This window comes from Lathamus discolor, chromosome 1 (genome assembly GCF_037157495.1).
Source record: "Lathamus discolor isolate bLatDis1 chromosome 1, bLatDis1.hap1, whole genome shotgun sequence".
Taxonomy (NCBI): Eukaryota; Metazoa; Chordata; class Aves; order Psittaciformes; family Psittacidae; genus Lathamus; species Lathamus discolor.
In genome coordinates this window covers 8,073,855-8,092,380 of record NC_088884.1, presented here as the reverse complement: position 1 = coordinate 8,092,380, position 18,526 = coordinate 8,073,855, and the positions used below count along the sequence as shown (strand labels likewise).

General features: G+C 42.4%; 1 protein-coding gene across 4 annotated transcripts in view; it reads left to right on the top strand.

The window, feature by feature from the left end:
- The window catches only part of SRGAP1 (SLIT-ROBO Rho GTPase activating protein 1), a 148,296-nt gene that overhangs the window by 67,165 nt on the left and 62,605 nt on the right, over positions 1-18,526 (top strand). For all 4 annotated transcript variants that reach the window (XM_065683502.1, XM_065683772.1, XM_065683682.1 and 1 more), the window contains exons 2-3: positions 6,830-7,025; positions 9,636-9,798. In XM_065683502.1, coding sequence (XP_065539574.1) covers positions 6,830-7,025; positions 9,636-9,798 — 359 coding nt within the window. The remainder of the gene's footprint in view (positions 1-6,829; positions 7,026-9,635; positions 9,799-18,526) is intronic.

Here is an 18,526-nt window from a genome sequence, read left to right as displayed (position 1 = left end):
TCATTGAGGCAGAGGAGGCATCTTGCACTTTGCCCTCTTCTGTTCGTCAGTGTTTCAGGAGGAGCTGGGATTTTCTTGTTGGCCAAAACAAAGGCTACTCTGAGGGATCAATGTTTTTGTCTTCAGAGTCCCAGCCCCTGTGACCAGAAGAACAAAGCATGTCATGCTCAAGGTCTGTTAGGACATAGTGCCAGCACTTAGTTATGGGTGCAAAGGAGCAGTTGCCGCAGAAGCAGCGGCACTCAAAATGTGGTGCAGGCAGACCGCCTGCTCAAATCCACCGTCACTTGGCAGTAGCGCCGTGGCAAGAAGTGTCCTGCCAAGTTGTGAGCTGGCACGCTGCCCTCCATTCAGGCTCGGACTGTAGGCAGCCAAGTGACCAGCAGCTGTGGCTGTGGAAAGCAGGAGGGCGTTAGTCCAAGAACAACAAGAAGAAAAGCTTCTTCAGCTACGTATAGAGGTTTTCTTAGCTGTTCCAGACATGTCTTCCCATTTCAAGGGGAACTGGAAGGGGGAAGGTGCCCTAATGCAGCCACCCCTTTTGAATCCTGTTCATTGGGATCCCCCAGCTACATGGTTCTGGTTGGGGACATGCTGTTGATCAGTCTGTGGCTGCAGTAGTTAGGAGGGTGTTTGCTTGAACGTATAGAGCAAAGTTTGCTGCTGCAAGGAGGAAATTGTTCTTTCCCTGCTCTCTTTGTTTCAACAAGACAACCAAAGTGTCTGTAAATAATTGTCTTCATCCTGCAGGTGGCTTCTCCATCAGCTTCCCTTGATAATGGCTGCACAAGGACTGTTTTTATCTTTAAGCATGCCAAAGTGCTTGAATGACCAGGGTTTACAGTTTTCAAAGGGATTGACATATGTCAACAGGGGCTTCAAATTCCTGACCCTTTGTACAGCTTTTTAGATACTTAGCTTGCTTCTGACTCCCCATCCATTTCCACAGACAACTGCAGCCTGGAGATGTATTCCATCGAAGGTAAACTCAACCACATCCCAAAAGAAACCCAAACAAACAGAGAGTCTGAAATTAATTATCTGGGAAATGGCACAAAGCCACGCAGTTAATTTAGAGCTGGGCGGTGCTTTGCAGAGGTTTCACCTCTAGTGGGAACATGCATAAAGCTGTATGCTCAGCATCCTAAGTGAGATCAGCTGGGAGGCGAAGTCCACAAAAGTCATGCCTTCCAAAGCTCAAGGGCATCCCTGTCCGTGCAGCCATGCTTCTTACTTGCACGTTGAACACAGGGAAGTGATTTTCACTAGTCTGTCATAGAAAGTTAATGTTTTGGGACAGGCTCATGATCTGTTTAAAGTCATTTCTGCAGTAGCTTGTGATATATTCACCCCAGCATCTCTCATCAGCTGTCAGGCTGGTGGAATTTCCTGGCTTTTGAAGGGGAATTTTGTGCTTGAGGTCCAGGGAAGTGGCAGCAAGGACCTGTAAGGGAGCGTGAGCCAGACTCCCTGCCATTTGCCATAGGAACACTAGCTTTCTAGCCATGACTCTGTTCAACACTAGTAGCTTCAGGCTGTGTATCTTGGAGAGGAATATCAGCAGCTGGGGCAAAGCACCCACCACAGGGCTAATACTTCTCACCATCTTTATCTTCTTGTCTGTTGAGAGGCAGGATAACATCCCTAGGAGATGTGGGAGCACTGATGCTAGGGGCAACATGGCATTAAGGACTACTAAATGTGCACAGGGGCATCTCCAGGCCCTTCTCAGTGATGCTGGCAGCATCATTGTTGGGCTGCAGCTAAGCATCTTCCTGAAAGAAGATGCTATACTATACTCCAGATGCTGGCCAGCTGCATTCAGCTGGACCAAAGCTCTGCCCATCTCACCGGAGAAGCCAGACGCAAGTCCTTACAAAGACAGAAGGCTGAGATGAAACTAGAAAGTTCAGTCCCTTAATGCAGCACCACAGCTTCTAGCATCAGGCTCGGACATGAGCCTTTCTTACGCTAAATAACTGAGACACAGTGAGAGTCATGTAAGACTCAAGTGTCTTCATGGAGGAGCTGCAAGCTGATTAATGCTCCAATATCTGCTTAATTACAAGTGCATGTCGGTCACCAGATGAAGTCTAGGCTGAATTTAAGGTCTGAATCTTTTCCTATGAAATATGGTACAGATCTTGTAAATGTGACAGTGAGGGATATGTGTGTGAAAAAATACTAAGTTGTAACGGTTTAGAAACAAAAAGTCTAAAATACTAGGTGTTGCCCTTAGTGTATTTGATGAGACATTTCTGAGTGGTTTTAAACTAATCTAAAATTGTGATTTTTCTGTGAAGGAGGTATGTAAAGAAAGATAGGAGGTGATACAGCTTTGTCTGAAGTTACCTGAGCAGATAAAACCTGCAAGCATAACTGTGCCTTGTGAGAGCCATTCTGTACTTTCAAAGAGTTCTGATGAGCTACTTGCTTTTATAATCTTTTGCAGGGTGAAGCCCTGAGGCTGTGTTATTACCCAGTAATACTGCCGCATTAACGTGTCTGTGTAGTTCATGTCTTGTAATCCTGACTTAAATATAGCTCCTTGCCAGGCAGGGTGAGGCAGCAGGTGGGAGGCTCACAGTGGGGTAGCCAGGGAAAGGTGTCTGGCTCGCAACACCTTCCCAAGCTTTCAGCAGACACTGAAACCTTGGCAGGGCTGCTCCGCAAGCGCAAGAGTTAATTCCGTTTAAATGTGAATTAAAGGTGGCAGGCTGCAACAGCTTTTGGGGTGGCTTGGGCAGGCATGTAACAGCACCATGAAGTGTTCATTAGAGTTGCTTTGGTCAAGAGTTGGTGATGAGTGTTCATGGTGGCCTGGAAGGTCTCCGAGGGCTGACAAGACTAGGCACAGCCTAGTGCAGGGAGTCAGGGGCTCTGCAGCATCACAGGGCAGGGATGCGGGCGTTGCAGTGGCCAGTACTGCAGTGGGGTGGCAGTCCACATGCAGAGTGTTGTTCTGGGGTTAATTTGGCTAGTACTGTGGATTTACAAGGTGTCCGGCTTCCGTGGGGGTTTCCCATGGCTTTTGGGGATGTGGTGGAACCTGGTGCTTTGGTGTGCGTGGAAGTGAAGGTGGCAAATTTTGTTCCTTGCTGGTGTGGCCAGCATCATCATTATGTGTCACACTGCAGTATATCTCGCCACGGGTACCTTCACGGGGGTCACTGGCCTATAACCGGTTGCACCTATCTTCTCTAGGGTAACACAGTGTATTACTGCAGTGCTATATAAGTAATTATTTGTAATACTGTACTGTGTGCAAAGAGTTAACCTTCATGAGTTTATTTGTGATTATGATTTGGATGATGTCAGTAGTTCAGCTTCATCCACTCTATACTTAACTCTCAAAACAGCTATAATCTTGTCTCCTTTTGCCTTTCATAGTGCACTGATTTAACCTCATGTCAGAAGAAAACAAAGATTTGTTGGAAGTTTAGAGCTATGTTTTGAAGGCTGCCAGAAATAAAACCTGATTTTATACTTAGCGCAGTAATTCTAGAGGATGGTGTCAGTGAGGGCATAGTTGAAATAATTTTTAACATTAGCATCTTTAGAAATGAAACTTTACTCAGAGGTGATTGATTTCATTATGGTCACATTAGCTGCTTCCTTGCTTATGTTGTGTGTGTAAATCTTGGACAAAGGAATTATTTCCTATTTGATGTTAATTCAGTCTGTTGAATTTTCTGTAGTGAAAATGGATGAGATTTCTTTTGAACCAGCCCTTGGCCAGAAAACCAGTGAGCATGACTCAAAGCTGCTGTACGGAGAAGGAGAAGGTGTTAATTCACCCAGGCTTTAAACTGCCTGTTCCTGACACAAAGTAGCCTGGCAATCATTTGACATCCGCTACCCTGCAGAGCAAAATAGGACAATGTCATTGTCTATTACAGCTGGTATCAGTTCGACTTTGAATTTAAATGTGCCAGCAAAATAAGAGAGGCAGCCTTCTGCTGCCTGCTGCACCTGTCTCCGTATCTATGGAGTTTGGGCTCTAGTAGTTTTTAACTTGGCACCTTCATGGCATGTTGGGTGTATATGTCTTTGAATACCTGGCAACACATTTCCATGCCACTCTTTATAGCCCTGGGGAAATCACACATATAGATTGAAGAAGATAGCGTTGCCTTGGTGCATTTTTCCATAGCAGTAGGTAACGTGCTCATTGCTAGTACTTGGGCAGTGGTGATTTTGGGACGCACAGCCGCTCAGGCTGGCTGGTGGTTATGCCAGTGTTTGTGAGGAATTCCTGGGTTTTTTTGGGGGTTGGTTTTGTTTTTTTGGTTGGTTGGCTGGTTTGTTAAAATCCGCAGCTTGCTTTTGCCAGAAAGTGAGAATCGCAACATTTGCTCTTTTGATGTCTTATTCATTGCCATCTCCTTAGCCTGCCAGTGTGGCATTACACAAATTACTAGCAAAAGAAGAATCAAAAGGTGCAGGAGCAGAAAGACATGAAAGACTGGCAGGAGAACTGTATGCTGAAGTCTCTTCTGCACGCTCTGGTCAGCTGGCACGAGTGGGTATACATCTCCCCTTTTTCTCCTCTGGCAGGAGGCCGTGAGTTCTCAGCCTTTTGGAGCCAGCATGTTCTTTCTCCTTGTCGAGATTCCCACAACTGTAGAACTTCCTTCATAAAGCTGTAGTCCCCCTGTACCCCTAACTTGCCACCTTACCCAGAGCTTGGACACCTTCAGCCACCATCAGCTTTCAGAGATTATGCTCCAGTTTTGTTTTCTGATATACAAGTTTGCAGGAAGCCACTACTGTCCACTGGAAGTCCAGACAGCATCAGAAAGCTAGTGCAAATTCTCATATTGTATCTGTCATCCCTTGTTCATTGCATCTCTATTCATACATTCGTGTTTCTAAAATCTTACTCCTGTTACTATGGTAAAAGCCTGCCTAGAAAGGAAGAATTATAGCAGCAAGATCCACTGACCTACAAAATAATCAGAACATAGTTGCTCTGTACAGAGCTCTGCTTTTAAAGTAACTGGTAGAAAGTCTGTAGTGGGAAAAGGAGATGGCCAAACTACATAGATTTGTATTTAGTCAAAGCTCCAGCTTACGAGCAGAATTGCTGCTTCTGATCAGTGAGTCAGTATAATTTGTTTCCTATATGCGGGATCTTTCCATGATTCCAGTATTAAAAGTAGTAGACACACACAAAAAGCAGTCTTGGGATTTTGGTTCTGTTAATAACCTTCCAGCTCCAGTGTGATTTTCTCCTCTTTGTACATGAATGTCATTGATACAGTGTTGTGTTACAGTGGCTTATCCTTGCTGGAGGCATGGTCCTTTTCCAACAAACTGATTTGAAATTAAATGAAAACCAAACCATGATTTTTTCGGTTCACCTCCCTGACTATGAAAATGGATGGTCTCATTAATGATTAACACAGCAGCTGGTAGCTTAAAGGAGATCTGGAAGAAAATACTGCAGTGTCTCCGTCCTCCACTAAATATATTGGCTTAACGTATTTTGTGCTCACACTACCTTATGTCAGTATACACATTTGAATCCCTTCATACCTGCTTAAAGATCAGTAAGGATGCACTAGTTCCCCATTGCATCAGATATATTTTTGTAGTGTTGTTTCTAGTAACTGGTTTGCAGTTCACTGTGATGTTAGCAGAGGTTTTTAGAATGCTCTTCTTTTTCAAGCCAGTGAGGCATCTAAGATTTCCAACATCATCTTGCCTGCAGCATGGTTACATCATTAGGAATTGAGTAAAAGTTCACAACAGTTCTGCATTTACATGGACATCACTTCTGGCATGTTGTTTTGTTATCAGTAAGTCCCTGTTACAGCATTAAACTGTTCAGAAATACATACGTTTATTATGGTCACAAAATGTTTACTCCCGTGTTTACTCCACAAGGCTGGATTACGCTGAGCCTGGGCAGCTGACAAAACTCTAATGAAGCAGTCTTTCAAAAGAACCAGAGGGATGTTCTTAGGCTCGGTGTTCCCGTAATGTGATGAACTGCTTAGCACTCAAGAAATGAAAGTGCTAAAAAAAAGGAAATAACAGAAAAAACTACCACATAGCAAAGGGTGGTAAGAAATCTGCAGGCTTTTCCCTGTTACTCTAGATGATAACTGTGAGCATATATTCTCTTCTAAATTGATTTTGATTCGCATTAATGAGTGTACCACAGTGTCTGGAACCTTGTGCAAATCTTCAGATAGCTATTTCTAAATATACACAAACTTTTTCCTCTATATTCACTGTAAAATATTGATGAATCCATTTACAGTACACCGGTTCCCTCCCTGCCAGAGATGGGGCAGATCCAGAAGCTCATCTGTGCACAGATATAGTAGATGATGTTTTCAGAGTTTGTCACAAGGTTGTTTCCATAGTGTACGTGATGATACCAACCAGCATGGGCCAGCTGGCCCAAAGGCTTGTTGTTCATCCTGCCATTTTTCAGGGCAGCAGAAGGAGCTGCTGCTGAAATGGTTGTATGCCATCTCCTGCAAGGTCACTCCAAGTCAGATCTGTGCTAATGCCAGAGGTCAGGAAGAAGATGGAAGAGGAAGGAAAAAGCAGGTGTTCTGCTCACATGAGCCCAGCAGAGTCCTGCTCCCTTGCCATAGCTGTTTGTGAGACAGGCAGCAGGTGAGAGGATGCTGCAGCATAAGTCAGTGGTGGCGGAAGTGAGAGCTGCCACTGCTGTGTCCCACCACAGGATCTGAATACAGGTCCAGCTGGTGCAGCTGTGATGCTGAAGTGTGCTGGATTGTTGGTAATTTGGGTTGGTAACAGTTCTTATCTGCTTGCACTGACCTGGGTGGATATGTGTTTCCTTCATTAGAGATCCGAGCTCAACTCATCGAGCAGCAGAAATGCCTGGAGCAGCAGACTGAAATAAGAGTGCAACTTCTTCAGGATCTGCAGGATTTCTTCCGCAAGAAGTCGGAAATAGAGATGGAGTATTCCCGAAACCTGGAAAAGTTGGCAGAGAGGTTCATGGCAAAAACAAGAAGTACAAAGGATCATCAGCAGTACAAGTGAGAGAGATTTCCTTCCCCTTCCCCCCCATGTTAGCCATTACTGGAGTGCTACACCACTCGCTGCTTCTCCTGGTTTTGGGAGCTGCTAGGCTGAGCCCAGGTTCAAAGGCATATTTAGCATTCCCACCCCTGCTTAGCGGCGTAGCAGTTCTCATTGAAGCTGAAGGTAGATGGGTGCTTAAATCCTGTTTTGTTGGTATGGCCCCCTGCAATTATTCATGTAAGCTTTTGACAAGTGGGTTCAGTTTCTTAAAAGGTAAGCTGCACAAATATTACCCCTAACCTACCATATGGAACTTAAACTGCCCAAAAGATAGACGAGTATCTGAAAGAGACGCAGAGCCCCAAGAGGACTTGAAAGCTGTGTGCTGATCTATTACAGTGGAGTTGATAGGATCTGAAAGTGTCTAAATAAAGGTTAATCACCATTAGATTAGAAATTAGAAAGAAAAAGGACAAGAATTTTGGCAAAAAGGCATTAAGAGGGAAATCTACTCTGATTTGTTGTTACATGTGGACTTGAGCTTCCTCTTGATCCTTCTTATTCCAAGAAACGAAGATGATGTGAATGTTATGCCTCGCTTACAATTTAATGTATCCCTTTCATGGCATAGTAACTTGTGTGTGGACCAAAATTGGTCGAGTAGTATCTGGCAAAACCTGTGTACAGCATGCTTCTAAAGTGTTTCAAATGCATTTCTTGCTGCCATAGTCTCATCTGGTTGTTTTCCAGGCTTGAGCTGATTTATAAATGTGTTCTCTTGGCCCTGTTATGCTTAGGGGTATAGAACAATATTCTGTATTTGCAAAACCAAAACATTGATTACTTTTTCCACTGTCCAGTCAGAGCTGCGCTGGAGATACACAGATAGAGCTTTTATTTCAGGACAACAGTCTTTTCCAAACACATCTGGCAATGGAAAAGTTAAACCAAATACAGCTTGCACAGTTCAAAAGAGCAGTAGTATATATTTCTTCACATTCAGTTAAGTGACTCGGTGAGTCTGTGAAATAACCAGTGTGTGCTTATGTCACCACTTCAAGAGAGCCCTGGCTTTTATTCAGTCTGTGGAAAAATCTTTTTGCCTTGTGCATACAAACATCTTTCCTCATTCTTAAGCATGTTAAATCCAGACTGGCAGATGTGCACAGGGGTTATTGCTGGAGTCCTGCCTTTGGCTTTGCTCTGCATTTCTCTGCTTTGAGAAGAGGTTGCAGCAAAAGTCACTTTAGCTGTGTAACTGTTAACTGGTGGACCTGTGCTGTTCCCACCATTCCTCCTAGAACAGTCAGGAAGGTCTGATGGATTAGTTATGGGACATGCAGAAGCAGTGAGGACCTAGTAATATCAGCATGGCCCTTCAGGAGTGCTCATGTTGGTTGACCTGGCTGATAAAACCCAGAAGCTCCTTGCTGTAACACTAAAGATGTCCGTCTCCAATAAAATGGGAAAGTTTCTTTAACTCACTTCTGATTCATGGCAAAGCAAAGCACTGATGTTTAAGAAAAGGCTTTTGTCTGTTAATCATTCTTCATTGCTTTGATTCTGAGGTAAAAGCTAAAGGTAGACAATTAGATGAGGAATTAAAGGGCATGTTTCTAACAGTGGGAAGAGTTAATTATTAAGACAATTTACCAAGAGTTGAAGGAGTTTCTCCCTCCATTCATCACCACCTCTGCCTGTATTTATCATCACATGCTTGATCCTTTTGACACAGGAATATCCCTGCACAAGAGGGGAAAAAAAAGAAGCAAAAGAAACCCAAGAGCAGCAAGTTTGTCAAGCACTTAGTTCCAAGGCAAACTTGAAATTAAAATTTCAATAAAATCATAAGGCAAATCTTACGAATCAGTTATTGTTAGCTGTGAAACTGTTGTTGAACTACTTGTATTTTTAGTTTGCTTTGTATAAAAGAAATAAGAAGTCATCTGTGATGTTGCTTTTTGCAATATTATAAGCTTGGAGGGGGCCTACAATACAAAAAGCCTGACAAAGAAATTCCGAACTGGACTGCTGGGGAAAAAGCCTGGTCCTGCTGTTTGTCTTGTAACTGAACTGTCTGGGACTGGCGGTAGGACTGTATTTATCAACGCTGATCACAGAATATGTATGCTTGTGACATAAACTACTTTTAAGTAGTTATACAAATCCATTGCAGTGAAACAGCTACCCCTGTGATATTACTCATGAAGGATTTGGGATGCGCTTGCAGTGCTGGTTTATTTCTAATGTCAAAAATGACTTACTTTTACTCTTTCAAAAGTGATCTTTATTGATTTTCAAATAAACAAGTACTCCATCCATCAGCAGTCGTGAGCTTTGTGGAGAGCTTGGGGTTTTTGTACTCTCAGGTGCCTTGCAGTGTTCAGAATTCTAACATTTTTTCTGTATTTTTGTGTCCATGCCCTGTGGGATTTGTAAAATGCGTCTTAAAAATGATCTGAAGCTTGCCTAACCTGAGTTATTCCAAGCATGGATTGACCGACTGTTCAGAAGCAACCATTTTTACAGAACGAGTTAGGACTGTAAATGTCAGGGAGATGTTTGTGTTAATCATGTAACTTTTATACTTCTATACATAATACATGTGTGTGTCTTCTCCTTAGGAAAGATCAGAACCTCTTGTCACCGGTGAATTGCTGGTACTTACTCCTGAACCAAGTGAGAAGAGAAAGCAAAGACCATGCAACACTGAGCGATATCTACCTGAACAATGTGATCATGCGGTTCATGCAGATAAGCGAAGACTCCACCAGAATGTTCAAGAAGGTAATGCCTCTCCTGCAGTTCTCCACACGGGCTTGCAAGATGCGTGAGGGAGGCAGAAGTGTCCTAATAGGTAGCATTTGAGGAGAAGGATCAGCACACGTAGCATAAAATGTGTTTTAGCACATATATAAATTCTTCATGACTGTTCTCAAGGAGCAAATTCTTAGTGCTGAAATGCCTGGGAAACTGCTGTATATGCTGGTGACCTTAAGAGCTGAATTGCAAATATCCAAAAGGCAGGGAAAAAAGCCTGTTCTCTCAAAAGCACACTTGTCTACCCATGCAGAAAGGAAACAGTTTTCACTTAGGACTCCCAAAATAGTAATGCGGTATTAATGAATTATTTGTAAAAACAGTATTTCATTGTAACTCTGTTATGCAAGAAACATTCAAGCCGAAGTAAGGGTGTGCCTTGTAATGCCATAGCATAAAGATGGTAGTGTATGCTGCAATGCTCCTAAAAGTGTTTCTGTCCCTTCTCAATATTAAATACAAACATACACTTTTGATAACATAACTATTTCTATTAGACCATTTAAGCATTGTCTCTCTACATGTTTGTCCTTGCTATGTGCCCATTATTTGTTTTCATAGCACATACAGTGTGTAAATCCCTCTTGTGCTAAGCAAGCACTCTGGGCAGTCTTAGTTTGAGATCTGCGCAATGTGTTTGTAGTCACTGTTGTTATAGTGTTCTGAAATAAAAATAGATTATAAATGCATATCCGTTGGTCACAGTGGGGTGCTGGTGGGCAAGCGTCACACTGAAAAGAGTTCAAAAACAATACAGGTTGAAGGATGTGTGTGACTAAATGATGGTAGCGGTGCCCAAATAATGTTTTCACGACGGGGAACTGATTTCACATATACTTGACCACAGTCCTATATAGACAGTGATGGGGTGGGAAGAAGAATCATTTAGGGACCACATAGGTTGTACTTACAGGAAAAAAAGTAAAAACAGGAATCAAATTTATTAGTGTACATTAAAACCAGTAACAGTAATAGAGTTGAAATTCATAATTTCTTAGTAATGGTCTGTTCATAGAATATGTCTGATGCATAAAACTAGTTCACAAACCACTAAGCGTACTAATACGGGCAATTATTACAGAAGTTAAAAAGACAATGGGAAAAGCAATTTGATCATGCTGCAGTACTATGTGGAGATATCTCAGACTTGCGTAGACCAGTGGAAATCTTTCGGTATTGAATCTGGAATAGTTTTTCAGTGGTTTATTTCATATCACAAAATCTTTTCCTCACTAGGTGTGCGTTATTAGACTAGCCTCTTTGCTTTCAGCGGAGTTCAGTTCTTTAGCGCTGGAAATCTTGCTTTTCCTTCCCTTCTCTCCAGGTGGACTGTATGAAAAAATCTAGATAAAGTTTTCTGTGGAAAAGTGTGTGTTCTCCTTTATTCACTCATAACTTATTAATGGAGATGGCTTCAGCTTATCTCTTGGAAGGAGGAGAATACTTGGACATTTTCAGTGCATTAACAGGAAGCATATTGTCCCATCTTCCTGACAAACTTGTCTCTTTCCTCCATGTTGTGCCCAGGAATGCATAACATCTCAAATTTTCCCTTTCTAGCAAAGCTTCTTGAAGAAGCACAAGCAGCTGTTCATGCTTTTTTATTCCTAAATTGGCTCTTCTACAGGGGAATTAAGAGAAAGGAAATGGAGGGAGTCCTGCTGTGCAATAATCTGGAGCTCACATTAGTGGAGCCCAGATCCTCAACAGCCCTATCCTACCTTTTGTCAGGATTTGCCGGCTGACTCTCGGCACGAAAGTGTCACATCCATCAGCTGTTAGCTGAGGTGGAGCATGGGTAGAGTGAGCTCACCAAAGGCTGTGTGAAGGGATCTGAGCCAGGCTGGTAGTGTGAGGAGCAGGGTGACAGGAAGACATGTGGCACCTCACCATGCTGTAAGTGAGATTCGTGGGCATGTGACTTGAAAGTGGCAGTGGTTGTTCACCGGTATCATTCCTGAGCACACATATTTAGGACAGTCTGCCAGGAGTCAATATTTCTTGGCGAAAGTGTTTTTTTCCAGTAACTCCCTATGTGCACGGTTCTTGCTGTGGTGTTTGTGGCAAAGTACTGGTGATTTATATGTTGTTAGCTCCTGGCTGCACAACGGATTATACCTTGAATGATGAAGCTCCAGTTTCTCTTCTGGGAAAGGGAAGGGAATTATGAAATGAGGTGAACAACATTGGACAGAGAGAAAACTAAGACCTGTGCAGAAGGTGAAGCTATTAGCAACTCATCTTGCCTTACTAATGAAGAGCATAAGCTATGTTCAGTCCACATGGGCAGCTTCAGCTATAATAGTCTTTAAAGGTCTCTTCCAGTCCAAACCGTTCTATGGTTCTGTGATAATTTCTGTCAGATGTGAACAGTCTAACTTAAGATATGTCACAGACTGCCTCAGAACTCCTTAATGGAGATCAACCAGGCAACAGGAAGAGATTAGATGCGAAGCATGTGTCCTGTACTACAGCCCCTCTTGTGGGAGAGAGGTCACAGGAACAAAGAGATGGTGCACTTAGAATGAGAAAGGTGACATCCAACGCTCTCGCTCATCAAAATTGTATTCTCCCTAAAGAAAATAGCATGGAATTTGCTGGAGATCTGTAAGCATCAAATAAAACATTTAAACAATTTCTGTTACTTTCTGTAGGCTGCTTTTGAAAAAGACTGGATTTGGAATAAAATTCTGTTGGAGAAAACCATAATCAGCCTCAGGTGTTGTCATCCCTATGAAAGCGAATGGGATTTGTTCATTGTTCACAGATTTCAGATTAGAGACATGCTATATCCTTCAGGTACTTCTGCACTTGTACCTGATCATACTGTTCCATGAAACATGTACTCTCTCTAAGTAATAAGTGTAAATAATAAGAACAGTAATAACATGAAGAATTCAAAATAAAGACTTAACAAGTCCATGTTTAATATCTTACTGCAGTCCATGGTCAAGGGCAGGAAATACACCTGTCTAACATATCTATGCTCCATTGGCTCTGACAGCATTGCACATAGGAGCATTTAATGTCATTCTGAGTAATTAATTACCAGCTAATCAAACTTCTCTATTTATATATATATTATATATAATCAATAATTAGATCATTTTATTATATATCTTACAGTTACACCTTATAGTGGCATGCATCACTATTATCATCTTGTTTTAGTTCTCCTTCAGTTTTGCAGCAGCAGCTTCTGCATCTTTAGAGGTGCTTTAGCTCTGCTTCCATGTCTGGAGAAAGGGAGTGTCTCAGAGTAGATTGCCCCACTGCTCACAAGCAAGATGAGGAGACAATAGCAAAGTTACTCTGAGCTTTTTGGCTCTTTCTGCTGCCTTTTTTTTCTCCCTCTCTCTTCTCCTGAGAGGATGAGGCTTCCCATTCGTCTTCTCAGTGGTAACCCTTACTGACTTCTTCGACCTCGCTGGTGGACAATTAGGTGCGCAAATGAAACTTTTCCATGAAGTGAGATAGAAGGGTAGTGTTTTGCATGCTGTCCTAAGATTGGCCCCACCTTGAGTTGTAGTAATGAATAGATCAATTAGATTTCCTAATTTCGCGGCCATGCTTACCAGTATTGTTCTGTTCCCTCTCCTGCTGATGTCTCCTATGTGGGATACAGCACAAAGTCATGAGCATGTAGCAACCCCTTTCTTTAGTCTTTCTGTAGAAGGCATGTGTAGTAACCAGTGTTGGTCTATATGAAATGCAGTGATGAGGGGTATTTGTGCTCCTTGCTCTTTGTACCTTGCCCTTGTCTCTCTCTGTTCTTTATTCTGGTTCTTTATTCTGGTTCTTCCTTTTGTGTACATAGAATCATAGAATCATAGAATAGTTAGGGTTGGAAAGGACCTCAAGATCATCTAGTTCCAACCCCCCTGCCATAGGCAAGGACACCTCACACTAAACCATCCCACCCAAGGCTTCATCCAACCTGGCCTGCCAGGGATGGAGCACATCTCTCTCAACATTTGGGTTGCTCTGGGGAGATGATCCCTGTTGGTTCTACCTTACATGTTCTGATGGGCCGGGATATATTATATTCAGGTACCTGATTGTACATGGCTTTCCTGTCTAGGTTGTCCCACTTAACATGTAGATATTCATGATTTTTGTTCTCTCAGGAGCTCTTTGTCACTCTTTTTTCCTAGGGGTCAGGAACCAGCATCTGTTTAAATGTACTAACTGCAGGACAGAGATAGGATCTAGTTCAGAGATTTTGTGGCATTTATCTGATTCTATTATGTCATACTTCCAGATAGGCACTTAAGCTCTTCTTTTTAGTTGCTGGCATCTAAAAGCAGTACAGATTACTGTTCATGCCTGGCCTTCATGCTGCTCATAAAATTACAAACATAAAGTAGCAGAGTTCAATCCTTGCATACTTGCATGTTTCTTCAGGCAGATGGGGGAGATGGCCTCATGGGGACAATTAAAGAATAAAGTAATAAGGAAGAATGTCAAGCAGAAGGGAAAAATATTATGCAGAACATTTCATGCAGTGATTCTGGTTACCCCAGCATTAATAATCAACTGTATAAACACACCCACAAAATCCTCAAGCAGATTTGTATATTTATAATTTATAAACATGTATTTTCTTTGGACAGAAAGCGTAATGAGCCAAGATGAACATATCTTCCAGTGTTTACAGTAAAAGATGCTGGAGAAGCCAAGCACAATAAATATTTTAGTCCCATAATCTGGCTATTAACAAGGAATATGACTGCCTGCCAAGTCCATCTGATGTTATAAAGATTGTGGCATATATTGAGATTTTTTTGCATGATTTCCTTAAACATTTACAGGTTTAGAAGGATAGCAAAACTATTTGTTGCTATAGACTGGCATTTTACTGTGTGTTGCTTATGTCAGTGTCACTTCAGCTCATCAAAGCTCCTTAGAGAAGGGTTTGCACATCACTTCCTCCAGGGACCAGCAGCAGATTCATTTAAAAGCGATAGTCACAGAATGTTTTCCCTGAATGATGTAACTGAGAGTAGTATTTTGTATGCTAAATACAGACACTAAAGAGTTCCAAGAAGAACTGAACTGACTCTAAAATTTCAGCTTAAAAAAAAAGAAGAGAGTAAAGTTTGGCTGCCCAATTGTGCTCTGACTGAGATGGAAAATTCTTACAGACTTCAGTGAAAGGGGAGTAATGTGGAATAATTATTTCAGCTTCTCAGATATTAATCCATAAATATGAATCTTGATAACATCAGTAGGAGCACTGATGTGTTGGAAGTTGGACCTGGGTTGGAGCAATCCCAGGCACAGCTACAGGTTGGGCAGAGAAGAGATTCAGAGCAGCCCTGCGGAGGAGGACTTGGGGGTGTTGGTCAATGACAAAATGAACATGAGCCGGCTTCAGTGTGTGCTCACAGCCCAGAAAGCCAACCGTATCCTGGGCTGCATCAAAAGGAGCGTGACCAGCAGGTTGAAAGAGGTGATCCTGCCCCTCTACTCTGCTCTCGTGAGACCTCACCTGGAGTATTGTGTGCAGTTCTGGTGTCCTCAACATAAAAAGGACATGGAACTGCTGGAACAAGTCCAGAGGAGGCCACAAGGATGATCAGGGGACTGGAGCACCTCCCGTATGGAGACAGGCTGAGGAAGTTGGGGCTGTTCAGCCTGGAGAAGAGAAGGCTGCATGGAGTCCTCATAGCAGCCTTCCAGTGTCTGAAGGGGGCCTACAAGGATGCTGGTGAGGGACTCTTCATCAGGGGCTGTAGTGATGGGACATGGGGTAATGGGTTAAAACTTAAACAGGGGAAGTTTAGATTGGATATAAGGAGGAAATTCTTTCCTGTGAGGGTGGTGAGGCACTGGAATGGGCTGCCCAAGGAAGTTGTGAGTGCTCCATCCCTGGCAGTGTTCAAGGCCAGGTTGGATGAAGCCTTGGGTGGGATGGTTTAGTGTGAGGTGTCCCTGCCCATGGCAGGGGCATTGGAACTGGATGATCTTGAGGTCCTTTCCAACCTTAACTATTCTATGATTCTAAGTTGTGTACATACTGAAAGGGGTGGCTTAGGTACACTTATGGGTGCATGGGTGTGATCTATCCTACTATCAGGTGGAAAAAAAACACTACTGTCTCTTAATGCTTTGCACCAGATGAGCATTTTCAGGAGGAGTTTTCATGTGCTCTAACGTTTTTGTAATGTTCTTTGTTCTTTTGGTTAATAGATGCTAATACATTTCTCTAGGACATAGTGAATAAAGACGCACCTCAGTGATCGTTTGTCAGGTTTTAATGGCCTGATAAGAGCTATCAACTCAGCTCCAGGAAAATGTGTGCTGCGTCTTGTTCTGTTGTTTGGCTACCCTGAAGAAAGGCTCCCAGAGGAGCACACAGTTCAGACATGCTGAGCTGCTGCAGGGGATAGGTAGCATAAAAGAGAAATAGGAGAACCATTAACCACTGAAAATAAATGCACCTTTTATCTGGTGCTCTAACACGTTATATATTACACACTAAAAGCCCTATTGCTTGCCACTCAAGTCAGTATTTCTTGATCTTAAATGCTAATGTAAAACATGTTGGTTCTTGAAAATAAATCCTTTTTATACTGCTAAGGTAACCAAATCTCCTGGTTTTTATTTATCAGTTCCTACAAAATCTGTCATTAGAAAGAAGCAGTAACTGACATGTTATCCATCACTAGAGGCACCCTCTGCAGGTTGGAGTCCTTAGGTGAACTGGGTGGAAGGATGACTCATCTGTGATCCTGTGGCATTGCTAGGCTGTCTCTTCCTAATTTTTACTCCTTTCACTCTCTTTTCACTTCCCATTTTAAAGCCTTTTCTAAAAATATATCCCTCTTTACTGTGATCTCTTCCATTCGCTTTCAAATTTACCACTGATCCATGTGTTGCCTGAAAGAGATAATGTGTACGTGGTGGCCAGTAAATCCAGAGGGCTAGATCGCTTGTGCTTCAGTGCTGGACAAAACTCTACAGGAGCAAAGGGAAGAAATGGGTCCTAGTAAACAGCGATCATTCCCTGAATGCTCAACTCTGCTGTCTATTTGCAGTAAGGTGCAACAGAAAAGGAGTGTTGATCCTTCAATGTGTGCTTTGCTTATGACAATATCTGCTAAGAGTAAAGAGAAAATTGGCTTGGGGGTTTCTGTCTCACCTTCTCAAACAAACTTTTGCACTGCCAGGTTAAGGCATGCTGCCTTGGAATCGTTGTTGCTGTATTTAGGGCTTGAGTTATCGTGAGCTTTGAGATGTTTCATCTTCTAGTCTTGATGTCAACAGTCTTATTCGCCCTTGTTTTCTGCTAAAGTGATTTAAAAATCAGACCACTCATATTCAGCGCTGTAGAAGCAGCTATCCAAGAGAAAACAGGTGGCCTCCACTTGGAGCGTGGAGGAGATGTGTAAGCTGTTTCAGAGCTGTGCTGCTGACTTTTAAAGGAAGGGTGCCAATGTAAAGCAATGAAAAGCAATTCAGAATTTTTGCTAAGGCTTTTACTGTGTTTCGCCACAGCAGCTTGCAATTCTGCAGTCCTTTTCCAGTTCTTCACAAGCTGGGCACTGTTCTGCATACAAATTTTTGTCCTTAGTATTAAAGGAAAATTATCTGATAGTTGCAAAGAAATAAGTAGTAAGTCTTAAATTCTAGGTACTTCAGTAGTAGAGCATACCTCCTGAAAAATACAAGACTTTGAAAAGTGTGAGCACTAAGGAAAGTTTCATAGTAGTTCTGTGTAACTCGGCTTCAAAGCCTCAGTGACACTGTGCCTTAGCTACTACAGCTAATGCCCTTGGGAATACAAGAATTTCACTAAAGTGTGTTTTAATTTATATTTCTAGCTTCTTGTTGGTTAAAATCATGTTACATGCAAGGGCGGGAGTGGATACTGATAACTGATACGGCAAGTTCCTTAAAATACTGCCCAGAGTTCAGAGTACGACAGTGGGAATAGGAGAAATAATTGCAAACGCTCTGTTCCAGCTACTGTATGTGTCTGTTTCAGCCTCCTGGAAGACACAGTGGGTGGGATGTGTGGAGTGGTTCCTCCTCATTTGTGGGCGTTGCACTGGAAATTCTCATTCAGAAACCATTATTCCTGCAGGTGTTTTAGCGATGGCCAAGTATGTGTTAGCAGCTTTGGAGATGAGTTGTCCCTGAGGATTTTCCTGTGGCTCCTATACAAATACAAAGTACTTCTCATAGCTGCGGCCATTATCTATGACGAGGTTGGAGGTTTTAGAAGCTGAGCTAATTATCAATTTATTCACAGAAAATAATGCTGACATTTCCAGCGTGGATGTTACAATGCTGAGCATTGCAGAAGAAATGTAGCCAGGCTGTTTGCCAAGTCCCATAGCTCTATTCTATAGCTGTTTTCCAAAGGCAATGGTACAAATGCTTTCAGTTCTTGCACAGTTGCCACGATTTTCATCTAATTGAACTACTAGGGACAACAAACAAAGGAAAGTATCTGAATGAGACTCAAATTAAATACTTATATTTTGACATACTTGCTTTTGTTAATAACTACCGCTAAGAATTTCTCTTTTTATTCTGGGTCAGAATGAAAGTGAAGACACAGTCCAGAAAAGCTAAACAGAGCTGTTTCAGCAGCCTGCTCTGTGGAATATTGTGCAGTTGGGTATCTGTTTCAAAGAGGAGCCACAATTATTTCTAGCATAAATATTTAGATAGTTGCATGTGCTGA